At 35.0% G+C, this 19,143-nt stretch overlaps 1 protein-coding gene, 1 long non-coding RNA gene and 1 other non-coding gene across 3 annotated transcripts in view; all 3 read right to left on the minus strand.

The window, feature by feature from the left end:
* Window positions 1-415: 415 nt before the first annotated feature.
* Trnat-cgu (transfer RNA threonine (anticodon CGU)) lies at window positions 416-489 on the minus strand. Its single transcript has one exon. It is a non-coding gene; the product is annotated as a tRNA-Thr (tRNA).
* A 5,882-nt stretch (window positions 490-6,371) lies between these two features.
* On the minus strand, window positions 6,372-12,558 carry LOC140171891 (kiSS-1 receptor-like). Its single transcript, XM_072195235.1, has 3 exons — window positions 12,165-12,558; window positions 11,415-11,550; window positions 6,372-9,986 (listed from the first exon to the last, which is right to left on the minus strand). Exons 1-3 carry the CDS (start codon window positions 12,492-12,494, stop codon window positions 9,388-9,390), a joined length of 1,065 nt encoding a protein of 354 aa, XP_072051336.1. The 5' UTR covers window positions 12,495-12,558; the 3' UTR covers window positions 6,372-9,387.
* Window positions 12,559-12,747: 189 nt separating this feature from the next.
* LOC140170678 (uncharacterized) overlaps window positions 12,748-19,143 on the minus strand; it is a 157,865-nt gene continuing 151,469 nt past the window's right edge. Inside the window, exon 4 of the long non-coding RNA XR_011861567.1 lies at window positions 12,748-12,896. This is a non-coding gene — a long non-coding RNA (uncharacterized lncRNA). The remainder of the gene's footprint in view (window positions 12,897-19,143) is intronic.

A 19,143-nucleotide genomic window follows, 5' to 3' on the forward strand; every position in this document is an offset into this window, starting at 1 on the left:
GCAATGATCAGCGAATTCCTGTAAAGTGTGCTGAGTCATGTGGGTGTAAGGGGAATGTGGAATTTTACTATTGCCTAATTAAAAGTACTGTAACTTCTTAATTACTCATGCAAGATATATAAAAGCATATCTTTGAAAGGAAATTAATCACCAAATCTAAATATAAACTCACATTTAAGAGAAAATCAAACAAAAATTAATTTTACCTTAACATTTTTGCAAACATACTATAGAAAACGAGAAAATCCCAAATTTGGCTTTTACGTGTTTTTTGTAACCACATTGCTGGTAATCGATATCAAACAGTCATATTGGCAGTCATTTCAAATCATCCCAAGTCAACGAGGTACAGAAATAAACATTAATTTTCACCAGGTTCGCCGTCGCAAATAATAAAGGAGATAAGGGGAAAAAGTGATCCCGCCTGGGAATCGAACCCAGGACCTCAGGTTTACGAGACCTATGCCTTAACCACTTGGCCACGGGAGCTTCATGATCAGGCTGGTTGAAATTCGAACCCATAAGCGGTCACTTAAACTTACAGAAATTTCCTCTCATTGTTAATTGTTGGTTATACATACCTAGATAAAATACAATGCTTTGTAACCACCACTTGAACAGGATTTAGCCAAAGCAAACAAAGACTAGAGATATTTAAGAATTCTATAGACATAGGTAGAAGCTAATTATCCTCTTCAACAATAGGACTATTGATTGGCTTAAAAGGTGTTTGATTAGCGCTCAAAATGAGATACATGTTGCACTTACTTGAGGTGCCTATGAATACGACCTTCAGGCACATTTTACACTGTAACTCAGATTACTATACCTCATAGATATTTATTAGGTAATCCATACATCTTATTGGTTATTCTATTACTCTTACGACCCATTATTCAAAATCGGCACGCTGACTTTTGACTTTTGTTTCCGATTTTGCCGTGATAGTGAAAATATTTATGAGGTATAGTAAAACAAATACAACATGTTTCATTTCGGGGAAGTATTCAAAACTACTGGTCCCTCGGTGTTGGATGATTTCACTACTTACCTCCGTCGACGCGTCGGGAAGTAGTCGAATCATCCAACACCTCGGGACCAGTAGTATTGACTACTTCCCCTCAAAACATGTTGTATTTGTATAATACAATTTAGGACATTTACGGCTCATTCGTAGTGTCACTCTCTATCACCAGTATAATATAATAGATGGTTTATAAGTATCAAGGATTTGTTAATATGAGGAACCGCTATGAATTATGACTGAAACATACACACACACATACACACCCCCATACATACAAACAAGTAAAATTAGCGAACTCTCGACACTCATAATTCAGAAATCAACGGTCTACTATTTTCCGCTAACCTTTCAAGCCAGCTGGTGGTTCTTCATAAGTCAAATGACCAAAGGAATGTCACTAATTAAAGGTATCACCTTTGGTTTTGCGCTATCGGTGCCCTGATATGTACCGATGACTCTTTGTATCATAAACTGGAGATTGTATTGCATTGTGCGTCATAATGACCATTTGTATAGTGGTATTCTTGTTTACTTACTTGAAAACGATATCACTTTGCAAATATTCTGGGTACGATAGAATTAGCCATCGGAATCTATCGGGGCAACGATAGGGCTATCGGACCAATATAGAGGTAGCGCCTAAAAAGAACTTTAAGTACGAACGTAAACAAAGTTATTCTTGATCTCATGGCCTGTGAATTAGAACATCTGGATCTGGATCATATCGAGATTAGGAACGAGCGTTCAACCTTGACGTCAAAAGGTCATCTTGAATATTATTGTTTTAACAATTAAAATAGCTAATTTGAGGTTCTTCCGAATCAGAATGGAACCAACAGTTTATTATTGTGCTTGTCCAAATAAATCACCCTCTACTGTTTACAAATATAGCAATAACATGATCAGATTAAGATTTCTGTTATTAGAAACTCCACTAGTTACATTTTTAGCTTAGTGAATAAAATCATTATTAGTTACCTTGAAATTTCAAGATACTTGTCATGTTGACAGCAGTGTTCTCTAAAGTAAGCATTTTCAAAGGGCAAACTTATTAAAACACTAGTGTCTGCCTTGTAATGGACAGCAATGGCGTATGTAATGTAAATTACTTCGAATGTCTTTTCTATACTGGGAATTTCACTTGAATGAACACGGCTTTCAACAGTTGTACACGATGCACCCACGATTTTATATCACATATTCCAAACTACAACGCGATACAATACTAATCAAACACGAGTGCGTTGACATGGTTGGATTCATTTCTGCGTTACGCACGCACAGTCGTACACGCTGACGTACATCGCGCAAAATAAAAAAAAAAAATCGTCACGCTATGTCAATCTGTGTCCATTCAATTCAAATTACCACTGTAAAATGGATCATTACAAATCTCTATAAATGTTCGATATTCTACATTGTCACAGGTTACACAGAGAGTATGCGATGTAGCTACTATTAAGAATAAGAGCAGTATCTGCACGTTATAAAACAGTACGTAGTTTCATGCAAGTAATTGTTTATTTATAATCTTTTAAAACAACTTAAAATATCTGTGTTTGTATTCTTTTTGAATGCATTTGGATGCTTTTGTACAAAAGATATCGTCACAAAAATATAAATATTTGATCCATTATGTCAAATTTACAAAAATGTTCAACGTCAGCAAGCGTCGTCTGCACAGCAGTCGACCCCGCCTAAAGAAGCTTAAGAGACTAATTGAAAAAAAACATATGTTATAATCTACTCTTAGGATGTATTACGTAAATGTTAGCATCTTACATAATCATCATATAATAACCACCTTTGTGCTATTTTCACATGCTATGAACTTTATTTTCCATGAGCAAATTGGACAATCTTAGTGGTTGATTGGATAAAGAAAAATAGAAAAATCAAATGAGCATGAAAGCGATTGTGAGGTTTCAATTGTTGGCGTTATTAAATTACACAAGTATATACAACCTACCATACTTATTATTACATGACGTCACCAAACATTGCATGATATTCACCACACTATCTCACGATTTATATACGATAAGAATCTTCTAAGTTTTGAAACGATAAAATCTTAGACGGTTTGATGAAAACGATAGAGTAATACAAATGTTAACATTAACAATTATTCTTCTGACACTCGCACTATATGTATATAATTGAAGGCGGATCGGAGGGGAGTGGTGTTTGCGCTCAAATATTGAGGCAAATAAAGCTGTCACACAAGTGGAATGGTATGGATTCTATAAAGGAGATACCAATGCTTGATATACGGGGTGTCGTATCTGCCCCATGCAACTTACCCAATATGAAAGGTTAATTTCTTAGAGATTGGATTGTTACATATTCTTATATGAACATATGGTGAAAAAAGCTAAATTAACAACATGGCAGTAGTTGTATGTAAGAAGATTAAAAAGCACTTAATCCACTTAATTCAATGGGATGTATCCGATTACCAACAGTATTGTGTTAAGCATGCATATAATTGGTATAACTGGTAAACACCCTCGGCTTGTCATTCAAAATTCTACATGCATTAATGAATTACAATCTAAGATCTAAATCGTCACTAGTCGTACTAGGTGAAACAATTTACCCGAAATTAACATAATGATTGTTGAATCAATGTAACAATTACACAATTACATTAGTTTCACCTCGGCGCGATTTTTTAATTTGAAATTTGCCTTTTGTGACTGAGTGGATTTCTAGACAGGAATTCAAGGTGTCAAGATGTAGCAATTTACAACACAATACTTGCCTTTTTGGCATAAGTATACTTAAGAACAGGGAGCCTTTTGGAAGTGCTGCGTGAATTTCGAATTAGTTTCAAGAATATTAGAATCCCGCCCAAATCACCATAAGTCTACAGCAGAAGTAACTATATAATATGTTGAATCGATAGCAAAGGATTGAGTTTTGGAATTACATCTAATACTTGAACTCACTTTTTTTTTAAACGTGATAGACGGCTAGGTATCGACCCGATGGCCCGGTCCCATGCATGAGGTAAGTTTAAGCGGAGTCCCCCTTTCTTGTTCAGTGATGGTTGCTCAATGCACTCCCAAATGGCTTCTTTTATGCCTCTCCTATGCCATTGTTCATCCTGATCAAGAATAACGACTTCCTAGTTCTTAATTGATTGTCCAGTGTCCTTTCAATGGAGGTAAACAGCGGTATCACGTGACCAGCCCAGCGGGTCAGTTGCCTGATGAAGTCTGGTGGTATCAGACGCAACGTCGTAATAGTGGTAACAAAAAGTAAGTTCCAGTATTAGATTTAATTACAAAACTCCGTTTGAAACTACTGGATGACTAAGAACATTCACTCACTTGTCAATAGTAAGGATTAAAATCTTGGATTGTTATTCATTCATGCATGTAAAAAAATTTCGCTTTTGAATGACAGGCCGATGTTAACTTAGCAATTATTTTATTATGTATGCCTAACGCAATAAACATGGTAATCGAAACATCCCACTGCATTTCGTGTGGACAAAAGTGATTTTGGACCAATTGACTTAAATATATCACCATTTTATTAATTTAATTTTTTTTTTTTTTCTATTTTTCACCACATACTTTTTAGAAATGTATATCGTTAGAATAGGTAACAATATTGTGAATAGCTGTTCAAACTCCGAGATATTATCCTTTGACGTAGGTTAAAGTTTTGGACCACCCTGTATTATTGGTCTATATTTGCTTATTATAATTCACATGAAAAGGTTGGTGTGTCGAATGGCATATTGTGCATCTTCCGCATCAAGCAAATCATTAATGCTATCTCAAGTTACGAACAGCTAGCCACATCAGACTTTGTTTTTTTAAACAATTATTTATATAAACAGTTAGGAGGAACATAATTGTTATGATACCTGAATATAGCATATATCATACTGAAACTTAATGACAGCAAAACTGAGTTTTTGTGGGCAGTACCCCACACCTGAGGGGCTTATTGATACCGGTTACATTGAGGGTTGGGGACAAATCCATCTGTCTTTCAGATTCTGTGCGGAGTTATTTGACTTTCAAATGTCTATGTCTTGTCATGTCAAGACTCTTTGTTCAAACCTTACGTAACAGCTTCGCAATATTTCCCGGATACGTCGGTACTTGGATTATGACACTTGTCATCTGGTCATATGAGCCCTTTCCAAGATCAATTATGGCAACAGGCTGTTTCTTGGTTGTTGTAAAATAGACATTCAAAGACTACAACGCATCCAGAATTGAATTGCGAAGCTGATATGTTAAGCACTCAAATGTGACACGATCTGGTCCATGGGGCCAAAGGCGGCAAATTTGAAACTGAGATAAAGGTAAATATGTCGAGTAAAAAACAATAAAATACATGAAAAAGTAGGCATCATAAAAATTCATAACTTTAGAACCAAGTTTGCTAGACCTTTGGTGTTTTCAGTAAATGATAGCCTATTGTATGTAAAATAATAATAATAATAATAATAATAATAATAATAATAATAATAATAATAATATTAATAATAATAATAATAATATTAATAATAATAATAATAATAATAATAATAATAATAATGATATAATGATAATAATAATGATAATAATAATAATAATAATAATAATAATAATAATGATAATAATAATAATGATAATGATAATAATAATAATAATAATAATAATAATAATAATAATAATAATAATAATAATAATAAAACGACTCTTGTATAGCGCTTTACACCGAAGCCCCTTAGCGCTTAAACATGAAAAACAAATAACGAACAATACCTACACAATACAACCTACATACAATTTGCGCGTGTGATGTAAATGAACATAGTAAACATGAGATAAATCAATTGTGATAATGTAATAATTACAGTAACTCAATTGTCAAAAATGTCTCCTTTGGCCCCATGGAACAGATCGTGTGCCCAAATATGATTATGCCAACCCGTACATTTGCACTGGTTCCCTGCTGAAGAGACCATTTATTGCAAAGTTTTAGTCACTGTGTTCATGTGCCTCACACAGAGTATTCCTGGGTACATGTCTGATTGTGTTTCCCTGCGTTGTCCTGCGCGTGCTGGCCTGTGTTCTGCCGCTGATACCACCTTCCTAACTGAGCACAATACAACTCTTATATCAGCTGAACGCAGGCAGTGGCGGCGCTACGGGTTGAGGGGTATTTGCCCCCCCCGATATTTTTCTTGCCCCCCCCTACCTTTGAGGCAAAACCCCAAAAATTACGTAAATTTCCACTTTTTGCGGCAATTTTGCGCAGAATTTGTCGATTTTGCCCCACCTCCCTGAATTTCACTTTGCCCCCATGCCCCCTCAAAAAATTCCTTTCGCCGCCACTGAACGAAGGACCATCTTCTATATTGTATCTCGCACCTGGAATAGACTGCCAATTGGTATCAGGGTTCACAATCAGTGGTGCTTTCAGGTTCTGAAGTCACACTTGTTTCCTAGATTATATTATGTTTCATTCACAGGCAGTTCTCACTGATTTGGTTTTTCTTATGATGTTCTTTTGCTGTGTCGTTGAGCGCTTCGTTCTTAACGTACCAGCGCTATAGAAATATTTAAAATGTATGTATGATATCACATGATAACATAGTAACCAATCAAATCAATGACACCCAATTGTCATGACGCCTTACTTTCGTTCAACTAGTGCTTTTAAAAGAATAACATTATGATGAAAACATTCCTGGCACACCTTTTCCCAACTATTATAAACTTTATGAACCTTTCTTTTTGTTTTACTTGCTAGGATTATAAATGTAAAAAAACTCATATTCGTATTTTGACATACTACTGGCAGTTATATTTTACACCTTAGGCTAGGTTTCTTACATTTTTACATACATTATCTTATAAATAGATTATCTACTTGCTGTACATATTACACAAGATATCAAATATAATGATTTTAATCATCACTGAAGGATTATATTAAATCAAAGATGAAACCATACACTAACGTCGCTAGCAATTCGTGGAATGTGTCACCACTTAAGCGCTCATATAACGTAACCTTACTATTTAAGTCCTTTTGGAGCTTTTAAAACATTACAGCACCTGCACGAGAACTTACCCGTATTAATGCACGTCAATCTTATGCCGCTTTCTCCACATTATGGACTTCAGAAAATTACATAATGTGGTTCATCTATCAGTGAATTTTGACACTTTTACTTTAAATAATAGTATATAGCACTCTTTCTCTTTGTTTTCGTATATTTTAAAGGTTGACATTTTCCTTGTTCTGTAAAATTCAGTAATAAATATGACGCTATTCTCAAATCATACATTTAAATATTGGTTGCAACGGTTGCTCAGCCAAGTTCCATATTTGACAATAAAGTAATTTTAACGAAGAAGACGAAACTTTGAAAGAATCGCAATTACAAATTCAAAAGCTTTTAAATTAATTGGTATTAGTTCATAAACATTTTTAAATAAGAAACGTAATATGACTTAATGTGATACTCTGCTGAAATGCACTATTGATTTGCGACGCATAGACTACATGGGCTCACAACCATATTGGGTTCCTGGTCGTATGTCACAACTGTGTCAGAAATGGTCATATCCCTTATTGGGTTATCCAAGTTGATATCCACACTGCAAAAACAGTGAGAAATTAAACACTTTTCTAAACACATTTTTGCCTTCACTTTGTAAACACGTTTAGAAGCTAAACATTATGTGTCAAATTTCTGAACATTGATCTGTGATGGTGTTCAATTTCTAACATCTGATATCCATATTTTAAACATACCGTTTCTAAGCACATTCTTTCCTTCACTTTCTAAACACTGTTTTTGCCGAGCATACACTCCCCTATGGCAGACATAACCTTACTCTCCCACAAGGGGTGTATATTTTGAATGAAGTCACCCATTCAGATAATCCCATTTGAAATTCACACTCCATGTCTGTCTTTAGGAGATGTATGGATTTCAACTGGAATATCCCATTTGGGTTGCAACTCACTTGTGGGAAACATGACACACACACACTTCAGACTGCCATAGAACCACCCGTGAGGTGAGCGTATAAAACGAAGATCTTCTCGTCTCTTTATATTTATCTCATTATCACATTGGTTTCATTTTCATTCTTCATTGCCTGATATACTAACCATGACGGGATCTGGGAATCTGGGTTTTTCAGATTGGCTTGCGTACACGAATGGGGCTGCAGATGTAAGCTTTCGCTGGATACACTGGGCATGAACGCATTGCAAGCAAGATCTTATTAGGTCTGATGTTATATATCACTGCACAGTACACTACAGGTAGCGGTAAAGTTAACGTTTTAATAGTGTCCCTTTAAAAACAATGTACCAAATGAACCAGCATTTAGTATAAAGGATTGAAGAAGTGTCGGTAAGTACACTACCCAACCCTCATAGAAAAGCTTAAAAACGATAAGCGTTAAATAGGGAAGTTCCCCTCAGAAGCTTCAAATTCAAAAGGTTCGCATAAATATAAAACCTTTGTAGAAGGTTTTGTGTGAGTTTTCGAGAACCGAAATAGTTCCTTACAGTGCCTTAAGACCCTTTCACAGTCCTTCTAAGAACCACCAAGAGTTCTTCTGAGAGGACAAAAAAGTTTCTTTTGAATCTTTCTTTTCTATTAGAGTGCAGAACGGTCTCGACACATTTGCTAATTGCTAAGTATCCCCTTGCCATAGAGATACATCTTGTATAAAACATGACCTCGAAGCAGTAATAAATACCCAAAGTACGAAGTTGAAATATTTGGCCCAGAAAACATTTTGAACCAATTCTTCTACATCTTTTAAAACACTAAAAATAATGTGTTAAAACAACTTGCAAAATCACACCACCACCCTATTTAGGGGCAGCTTCAAAGCTGGACCACCGTTTGACCAGCGGTTTATGGCGGTTGAACCACGTTTCATTGTTTACAGCAATTAAAATCGGCTCCAACCGTATGGAACCGGGCGGAACCGGCGGACCACCGTGGTTGAGTTTTGAAGCCGTCCCTTAATGATGACTCGTATTCCTTCATCGATTAACCACTTCATTTTAAGGGAACAAATTAAAAGTTCTGACGACTGTCCTATAAACGAAAATGCTTTCGTTAGGAGCTTGAAATGTTCACAATTGCAACTTTGACGGCTATTATCATTATGAGTAGTTACTAGTATTTACAAACTTAATCGCACTTTTTGCCCGACTCCCCTCTGATGAAAGGAGTTTTGTGACGTCATCGAGCTGAACTTTTGGTTTGTTCCCTTACAAGAAGCAACTTTGTGAAGAATATCTTGCAAATACAATGGACGTATATTAAACGTAATGAGTAAGCTTTCACTAAATAAAAACTTGGCAAATGAGGTCTAACAAGAACATTCTGGATCCTCTTTTGTCGTCTTGGTGGGCATAGAACGCGTAACTCCACTCGGTGATCCTGATGAAGCATCAAAACACCACGCCCACCTAGAAAACAGCCTCTTAAAGTAACCCTTGAAGCTTGTCGTTGTGAAGGCATAGATGAAAGGATTACAGCAGGAATTGAAATAGCACAAGCATAAGGCAAAGAAAGAAACAGAGTTTAATAGTTTAAAATGGTTTATAAAAATCTCATAAAAGTTTGGATTACATGCTTGCCATACTCTTAAAAAATGAGCAGGTGCCCAACAGATTGCGAATAAGAGAACTACAATAAACACCATTCTAGTAATTTTTCTCTTTCTGTAAATAGATCTAGCGTGAGCCATTGCACTGGCTGTACCTTTCCATGTCTTTCTCCATACTGTGATTAATATGCTCACATAGCAGCCTAAGATGATAAGGAGCGGACCAAGATACATAGTAATGGTTGCTATGATGTGGAAGGATTTTATCCCGGAATCAGATTCGAACATGGTATCGCAGGTTCCAAAGCTCGGATGTAGATCGGAATAAACTGCGACTGGTATGTGAAGAACAAATGAACCTGTGTCAGAAAGAATTTTGAACAAATTGTTATATTTTGTAACGAATACAATAATGCATTGTGTTGATTTTAATTTGAGTACTTAGTACAATTAAGTACTAAATATTATGACAGGCACTCTATGGTCCGTATGCACAAAAGAGTTAGACCGGGTCTAAAGTTAAACCTGGTCTAAATGGAATTTAAATCTTTAGAATTTGCTAGCTACTCTAGGAAGAAAATAAGAGTAAAGAACCATTCCTGATGGAAGTAAATTCCACTTAGACCAGGTCTAACTTTAGACCCGGTCTAACTTTAGACCCGGTCTAACTCTTTTGTGCATACGGATTTGTATTCAATTATGAACGAAGGTTTGTTTTTCAAATGGGCTGCCAAAAGCACGTCCTCTCCTCTCTCCCTTAAATATATCCTTCCTTTGAGAGAATGGTAAGCCTCCGTCACTTTACCCCAACAAAATATTTAGATTTGGACATCTCATGAAGCTTATTGTGGCATAGAATGGATTTAGTACAAAACATACTAGCCTCAATACACAGTGGCCACCCGTAGTGTTCCATTGTGATGCATGATTTTGCTAAAATCTTCGGGTTGTTTGAGTGATAGGTCTCTGTGTAAGGTGGTCTTATAGCCCAGACGTTTGACAGTCGAGATAAAGTTATGTCAGAATAGTAAGCAGGTTATTCTCAATATTTTAAAATGTTAGTACCTGACCTAAAAATGTCGTCATCATTATCATAATAATGTTTAATCTATATTTTATGATTGATGCATTTATTTATTTATTTATTTATTTATTTATTTATTTATTTATTTATTTATTTATTTATTTATTTATTTATTTATTTATTTATTTATTTATTTATTTATTTATTTATTTTTTTTTTTATTTATTTATTTAACAACATTTTGCTCAAGTTAGACTATCTTTTGAATAAAGTGCTCAATCCCAAAAAGGGAGAGCGTATAAAAATTCAAAGAACAGACCTTCCAGAATAGGTAGTCGTTACTCTGAGTTTCATGCCTAAAAGGCAATCGTCAGACGACACGATGTCGTGTCGTCTGACGATTGCCTTTTAGGCATGAAACTCAGAGTAACGACTACCTATTCTGGAAGGTCTGTTCTTTGAATTTTTATTTATTTATTTATTTATTTATTTATTTATTTATTTATTTATTTATTTATTTACGTATTATTAACGATTGATTAATTATTTATGAATATTATCAATCATCCAGGTAGATTTATCCAGGATTTATGATGGCTACGGTATCACGTCACGTCGTAGCCATCATAAATAGTAAGTCCAGTCGAATAGAATTATAATTTAGTACAACTAACTGATTAACTTGCTTGTTTGCTTGACTAATTGATTGATTGATTGTTTAATTGCTTGATTGATTGATTGATTGATTGATTGATTGACTTACCTGCCCATACTGCCAAGTTTATTGTTAGAGCTTTTGTAGTTGTCCGACTCTTTCTCGACCTTACTGCGTTTACTATTAGATCATATCGGTCAATGGACATCGCTGTTAATGTCAGGCAAGTAGCCTGTACAGTGACCTAAAAAGCAACAAGAGAATTTTTTCAATATACAAATCAGGTCCTTTTAACTTTTAATTAGAGAATAAAGGTATTGTTTTCATGGCTTTCGTACATCTATCGTCTCATATAACACGGGCGACATCATTATTATACATGTAGAACAATGAGACGAAGTTGGTTGAGCATTGGTTCGGTGATTTAATATAAGGTCGTTACTTTCCATAACACGTTATATAACTATCAGTATCTTTGCGATTAAGGTTCTCAGCAGAAGAATTGCAAATCTAATATTACGAGGGTTTACCGGGTTATTACAGTTTCAAAACAGCTCTCAAATCTCATCTTTATCCGCAGTAACTTTTGATTTTGTTTTCCATAAACTCTTTGTACTTCTCATGATACATGCATGTCACCATTGTTATATCTAATTATTGCTATATGTTTATATTTTTGATCTTTTGTGTTTTGCTTTCCAGGAGAAAAACAAATGAAAACAAGTGTCAACTTGTAATGTAATAATCATTCTCTTCGAATGGAGTTAAACTTGTTTTTGCAATATACATGCCCTTTAAGAATAGTATTAAAGAGCAAATAATATCTTTGGATAAGTTGAAGTCAACTGTTATACTTACGAACATTATGTAGTTAATCCCTTTGCACATAGCTGCTTCCATATTTAGTACACCGCCGATAATTAATGCCGTTGGTATGGCACAGGTAAGAAGAAATGCTACATCACTAACAGCTAAATTAGCTATAAAATAGTTGGTAATGGTTTTCATATCCCTATGTCGACATATCACGAAAAGGACCATTCCATTGCCAACTACACCAACGAACACGAGGAAGAATATGATGATTGGTACAAGCACCTTAACGACATTTACGAAGCGATTGTGGGAGTGTGAGACCACTTCCGGATAGGGTTCTATGGTCCCATTGAAAATATCGTAAGCAGTCATAATGAACGCTTAAATTCAGCCCAAATGGTCATCTGGTGGTGAGAGTTAGAAAGGGTTCTGATATTGCCTGGAAAAGAAAGATAATTGAAATTGTTAGAATAGATTAAATTTTGTTGTTAAAACTACTTCTGTACTACTGTGTTTGTGTTTTGATACTAGAATTCATATTATCATTCTTTCAAAATAATCATTAATTTATACTTTGACCTATTACCTAAAAATACAAGTTGTTGAGAATTTCAATTCGTAACGACATTTACGAAGCGATTGTGGGAGTGCGAGAGCACTTCCGGATAGGGTTCTATGGTCCCATTGAAAATATCGTAAGCAGTCATAATGAACGGTTAAATTCAGCCCAAATGGTCATCTGGTGGTGAGAGTTAGAAAGGGTTCTGATATTGCCTGGAAAATAAAAGTAATTGAAATTTTTAGATTAGATTAAATTAAATTATATGAGATAAGATAAAGCATTGTAAATTGAAATTCTCAACAACTTGTATTTTTAGGTAATAGGTCAAAGTATAAATTAATGATTATTTTGAAAGAATGATAATATGAATTCTAGTATAAAAACACAAACACAGTAGCACAGAAGTATAACAACAAAATGAAAAACATCAAGCAGGCCATGCAACATGCGAATTCAAATGGCATGCGACCATTGTTGAAATGGCAAGAACAGGGCAACAACAACGTGAGTAAAAAAACTTACATTTTCCTGTTCAAACATAACGGATCGGTGTATCCTCATGACGAGTAAATGTAAACATGATACTTGCCAATTCAAAAATTTCTTTGTGAGTATATAATTTGTATACCTTTTAATTAGATAAGCTAAATCTGATAGAAATTAATGTTAATGCATTTTAATTTCAAGGTGAACGCATTAATGACATTAACAACTTCCACTTTGTACCGACCAAAGTGTCACTTTTGCAATCAATTTGCTTATTTTACCACATCATTAGCCATCTGAACGTCACCAATATTGATAATTCTTCGGTCAAAGACCGAACTATTTGTTGCACATATTTACCATGACGCTGGGGATACTTAAACACAACTATTTGTGTGCTGAGACATGAAGTTTGGAAAATCGCACTTTAAAAAACCACCGCCTTCTCGTTTTGCTTTCCCGAGATAATAGGTAGTGCTGATATGTTATTATTCGATGATTGCGGCGATAAAACATTAATAGGCAACACATTTTCTTCTCCTATAAACGACACAGCCATTCCCCTACGTCACTGATAGAAACAAAAGTACATACCAATGTGCTCAAGATCCTTGAAACTTAAATCTCATCAGAAATGGTCGAAAGTACATTCAGACATTTGCTGAACATTTAGAGTCAAATCAGATTTAAATAATGGCAATATGATCAATTTATTGCCTTTTAAAAGTGTCATCACAAAGTACTGATTTATTGATTAAAGCATGGCTGTATGGACTTTGACTTTTCGTCATATAAACATGATAAGATAAAGATAGTTAAAGTACAGAAGTTTTAGCGCTTTGTGATACAGACCACTATGTGTGCACTGTTTATATTTTCCTCTGATTTTGATGCAATTGGTCTCAAATTGTTTTTCTTGTTATGGTAATCCATAAAAAGAATAGTTTACACTATGCGCGACATTTTGTTACTTAGGAAACACAGCAAAGTACGTCACGATCAATAACCTACTGATAAACTATTAAGTATTTGAATCGTCAAATATTTTTAGATAATTTTTTATCCAAATCGGAGACATTTTCTACTATTTATCCATGTAAACCCAATGTGACCTTCGACCTGTTAACTAGTAACTCCAGACATCTCAAAAAAGTAACTAACCCCCCTTAAATAACGGGCATTATTCAAAAACGGGCTATTGTATTACAAATCTGTCAAATGCGTTGGAAGCTAAATTTATTTCTGCGCATTTCGACACCTCATTTGATAAGATAGCCCAGAAAAAATACCGGTCAAATTAATGTAGTGGGGTCCAGATTTGAAAGTTGCACTTACAACAATATAAAAACACTCAGATATCATTACACAGATTTCCTTCCATTATAGTGAATACAAATCAATAGAATTTACTGCAACTTTCAAATCTTGGTTTACATTGATTTAAATGTACGCTGTGATGTCAATATTTAGTCAATTGCTACAAATAAATGCTGCTTCCAACGCATTTTACAGATTTGTAATCATTTACAATCGCCCTTTTTTTAATAATGGCCATTATCTAAGGAGGATAGTTACTTAATTTGAGTCATATTTAGGTAAAAGTATACATTTTGCTGATGAACCTTTGAGACCTGAAGAATATTTTAGAATTGACCTCACATATATTTGAAAAATGTCAACCCCCTATGTAAACTACTCAACCATTACATAAAAGCAAAAACTGTTAGTTACACACCAGTGATGTGGCACGTCCCTGGTCATACCCAACTTTGCAGTCAAAATCAAGTTCTACCGGACTGCAAGTTAATATGACACATTCAATTTGTTGTACTTTTAGGAGTGTTCCATCACAGACATAATATGAAGGTTGAAAAAGCAGCATTGTTTATTTCTATTTTGATTTCTGTTTTGAGTAAGAGCATAGCAACATTGATGACAACCTCATCCAAGTTGAGAACCTTGATGTTTTTGTTTTTGTTATAATATGAGAAAACACTTTGATCGTTGCAGGATGTTTTGAGAGTATGTCTGTATCCCACAACTGTTTAGGAATGCACAAAATGTACTGTTTGTACAAACTTTGCCATAGGCACAAGCAAGCATCGGAAATGTGAACCAATGTTATATATCTTGAGATCTACATAGGAGGAAATCTAAGCCACGTTTCTATATCAATGTGAATCGTGCAGGTAGAACATCCACATGGATGCAAGTTCAAGGTTAGTGGTAGAAGCGTGTGGTAGAAGCAGGGGCGTAGCCAGCTTTCTTGGTGGGGGTAAACATTTAAGGGGCGAAGACGAAGAACATTTTCCGGTTGCACCAATGTGACCCGGTATTATCGGGGGGATAATATTGGTTTTTTAGAAAGACTGTGCATACACTTCCAGAAAAGACACTATAACAAAGCATTCTTGACAATTATTATTCAACCTCCCTATTTTGTTTACATTTCTAATACAAGACAAGCTCAGGTCAGTCTATGTTGAGTTTCTGATCAGTTTGGCATCTATATCATCTAGTTTTGCCTGATATCGGTGGCGTTTAACTATGAGAGTTCTGAATATGAGAAATTTCCGCCCGAATTTATCCATTTTCCCATTGAAAACCGTGAAATAGATATATATAATATCCATTTTGTGGGGGAAAGTGTTGATGACGTTATAGTATTGCAGAAGTCTATTCTCTAACACCACGGAATTCTTTTGAAATCAAATCATGGTATGTCTGAGGAGATGAGAGTACGCAATCCCTGCATGATGGCATGTTTGGGTGAACAGTGAAAATCACGATATTGAAACCAAAAATTATAGCGCACCGTATTTTGATTGATTGTGATGGAGCACATTGATCTGGATTGGAAGCCATTGTGAACTGCCCTGAGTTTTTAAGCAATTGTAGTTGGACTGACAATCGGATATGTAGTATATGGACTGCCTCTGGTAGGTGTCAACAACTCGTCCTCATACATGTCATATTGTTTCTATTCTCAGTTGAGTGTATTGTCTACTTTGTACAACTTCTTCTTCTTCTCTAAGGCTGGTTTCATACTGTCATGCGACTTGTCGCTAAGCGACATGACGCACGCGCATTGCAGACATATGGATACAATCAAAGCCTGTCATTGGCTGATACGCCATGCCGCATGAAGCATGAAAGTCTGGCAGGTGCATAAGGCTGGACAATAAGCGACCGTCTGACTGTATAGTGATGTAGTGAACATTTATTGTTTATGAACATGATGAAGGTCAATTAATTTGTTGGTTTACCTTATTAAGGCCGTTTTGCAGTTCCTAACTTTATCAAAATGTTCTTTCTTTTGATTAATCGGCTCATACGTAGACCCTCCCTCGGGTCCGTGGAGAACGACTGGTAATGTAGATTACATAGCATTAAAAATCAACCCAATGGGAGCGGTCACTGAATTTTAGCGTTCAATGTAGGAGGTGTGATTAGTGTAGTGGCATCAATTTTGTAGAAAGAGGAATTGGTTTTGGGCGCTGGGAAGTGGTTTTGGTCGCTGTGTATTTAGAATCGGGTTGGGGGGGGGGGGAGGGGGTGGGGGAGGGGGGTGAAGGACTATGGCATATTTTGATAGGCTATTATGTATCGGTCCATTATCCAGGCCGGACCGAACCGAGACTGTGGGACAGTCTACTCATATGTGAATGAAACATTGCATTGAATAATGATAAAGATTCTTCTATAGATAATACTACATCATCTGATATTCAGCTACACTCATAAATAGGCTAAGTACAATTGCTATAACACTGTTGAAAAAAATATATATACTATATAAATAGTCTAAGTGCAATATTGTCATGACACTGTTTAAAAACTATACATGTAATGCAATAATAAATAAAATATGCGTTCTTATATCATGAAATAATGAGATTTACGAGATCTCCCAGGCCATGTACATTTATGAGGTCTTACCTAGAAAACTAAACTGACAAAATATTGCTGTGAATGTAACTTATAAATATGAATGAGGTATTTCAAATATAGAGTTACGATACACAAAGTTGACGACAATTTACCCACACGGAGACAATGGTGTGATTTCAAGGCTATGTATTCTGATCATCTTGAATAAATTTCACGCTTAGCGTGCATGTCATCGTACTATGCTGTACTTTTAGCTTATTTTCTTATTTATTTACGTATAAAGTAGCTGGTAAAATATATAAATTAGTTTAAAGGGGCATTTCGTGATCCACAGCCTCATCCCCCCACTTTTCTTGAGATGTTTATATCACTGGAAACCTCTGGCTACATACTGTTTATGTACAAAATATTTCTTGCAGATTAATTCGTTTTACAAAGATATCGTGAAATTTGAAAAATTACAACGCATTGTCTATGGAGCAGTGTAATACATATAATCATGCATAACTCGCAAACGCAAAATCGGAATCAACTGAAATTTTGGGAATAGGCTTTTTTCGTGGATATGTACTGAAAAAATGTCATAAAAAGAGGATGCTAGGATCACGAAATCCTCCTTTAAACTAGTTGTGTATTAAATCCCGGGACTTAACAAGAAATGTGCCATATGGGTTTATAAAAGGTTTTGTGGGGGATGTGCATCTTCAATACGAAAGGTCAAAATTTCAAATGATCGCCTGCTTTTCCTCCCAGCTACATGCACTTTAAGTACATATCATATCAGTAGATTTATACATTTTACTCTTTAATATGAAAAATAAAATAATAAAAAAAAATTTTAATTTGTTTTATTTATATCGGCAATTTAAAAAAAATCAAAATTATTTGATATCAGAAGGATATTCCTCGTATCCAGAATGCAATTCGATTTGTCTGATGTGCAGTCCCACAAAAATACTGTGCAAACGTTGATATTCGATCCCTTTTTCGTTGCTTTTATAATTTATGTAATTCCATTGAAGATGATCTTGTTAAAGATCTTAAAGATGACCAAAAGTTGTCCATCATTATGCAAATTTTTTTTTAAACAAAACCTAGTTTTCACGACAGTTTCCTACTTTGCTCGATCGGGTCACATGTACTTTGTTTTTATACAATAACATCTTTCAACTTCCATCAAAGAACGAAACGTACGTATAACTAAATGAAAAATTGTATTCATTTAATCATTTATTCCATACACTCGCCAGAACACTCAAAGACTTCGCTTTTAAGTTAGCGAAACCATGAATATATCAAATAGCCAAGAGTCACATATTATCAGATTTAAAAAGAAAAACACATTTACAATTTAAGTAGCTTATAATCCATGTTTTATTTTCTCTCTTAAGTTTGAATGATGTTTACCATGTAAATGCTGCGAATATAGGTCGAATCTTGATACTTTTACATCTCCAGCGACTGAAATGTTTTACAAGTCATTATGTACATTCGTCTGCCACAGGGAAATGTAATGACCTCGTTCTAATTTTATTGTTTCAAAGCAACAGGACTTGAAATCTTTGCACGATGATATTGGTACTTGGATCAGTTTATCACCATATGGTCTAATATCAAATGGGTATTAGACTAAACAGTTATCATGGTTATTAGACTACGTGGTTTTTAACTAAATGTTATTTAACTTAATGTTATTTGCCAAAATGGTTTGTGGATATATTTATATATATATAGACCACACTAATTGGTTTCAGACTGTGGGTATTAGACAAAATGATATTAGACTAAATCTCAAGTCATCCGCGAATCTGACGTCGGGCTTCGAAGGGGCTCTTCAAATCTACTTCTTACCAGCAACCAATGATTGATACTTATACATAAATAAGGGTTCGTCTCAGTTTGTTTTTATGCGTAAAAAGAGGCTTTGCGCTACACTGGATCCATTATTACTTATTTATTGTATTTTCCATTACATCTACTCAAATCAACAGAAACGAAATTCAACGACTGTCTAGCTATATGTACTCTGGTTTTTGTCCCAGTGTGAGCATATTCCCGGACCTATATCAATGACAGGTGATG

Source organism: Amphiura filiformis, chromosome 15 (assembly GCF_039555335.1).
Source record: "Amphiura filiformis chromosome 15, Afil_fr2py, whole genome shotgun sequence".
Taxonomy (NCBI): domain Eukaryota; kingdom Metazoa; phylum Echinodermata; class Ophiuroidea; order Amphilepidida; family Amphiuridae; genus Amphiura; species Amphiura filiformis.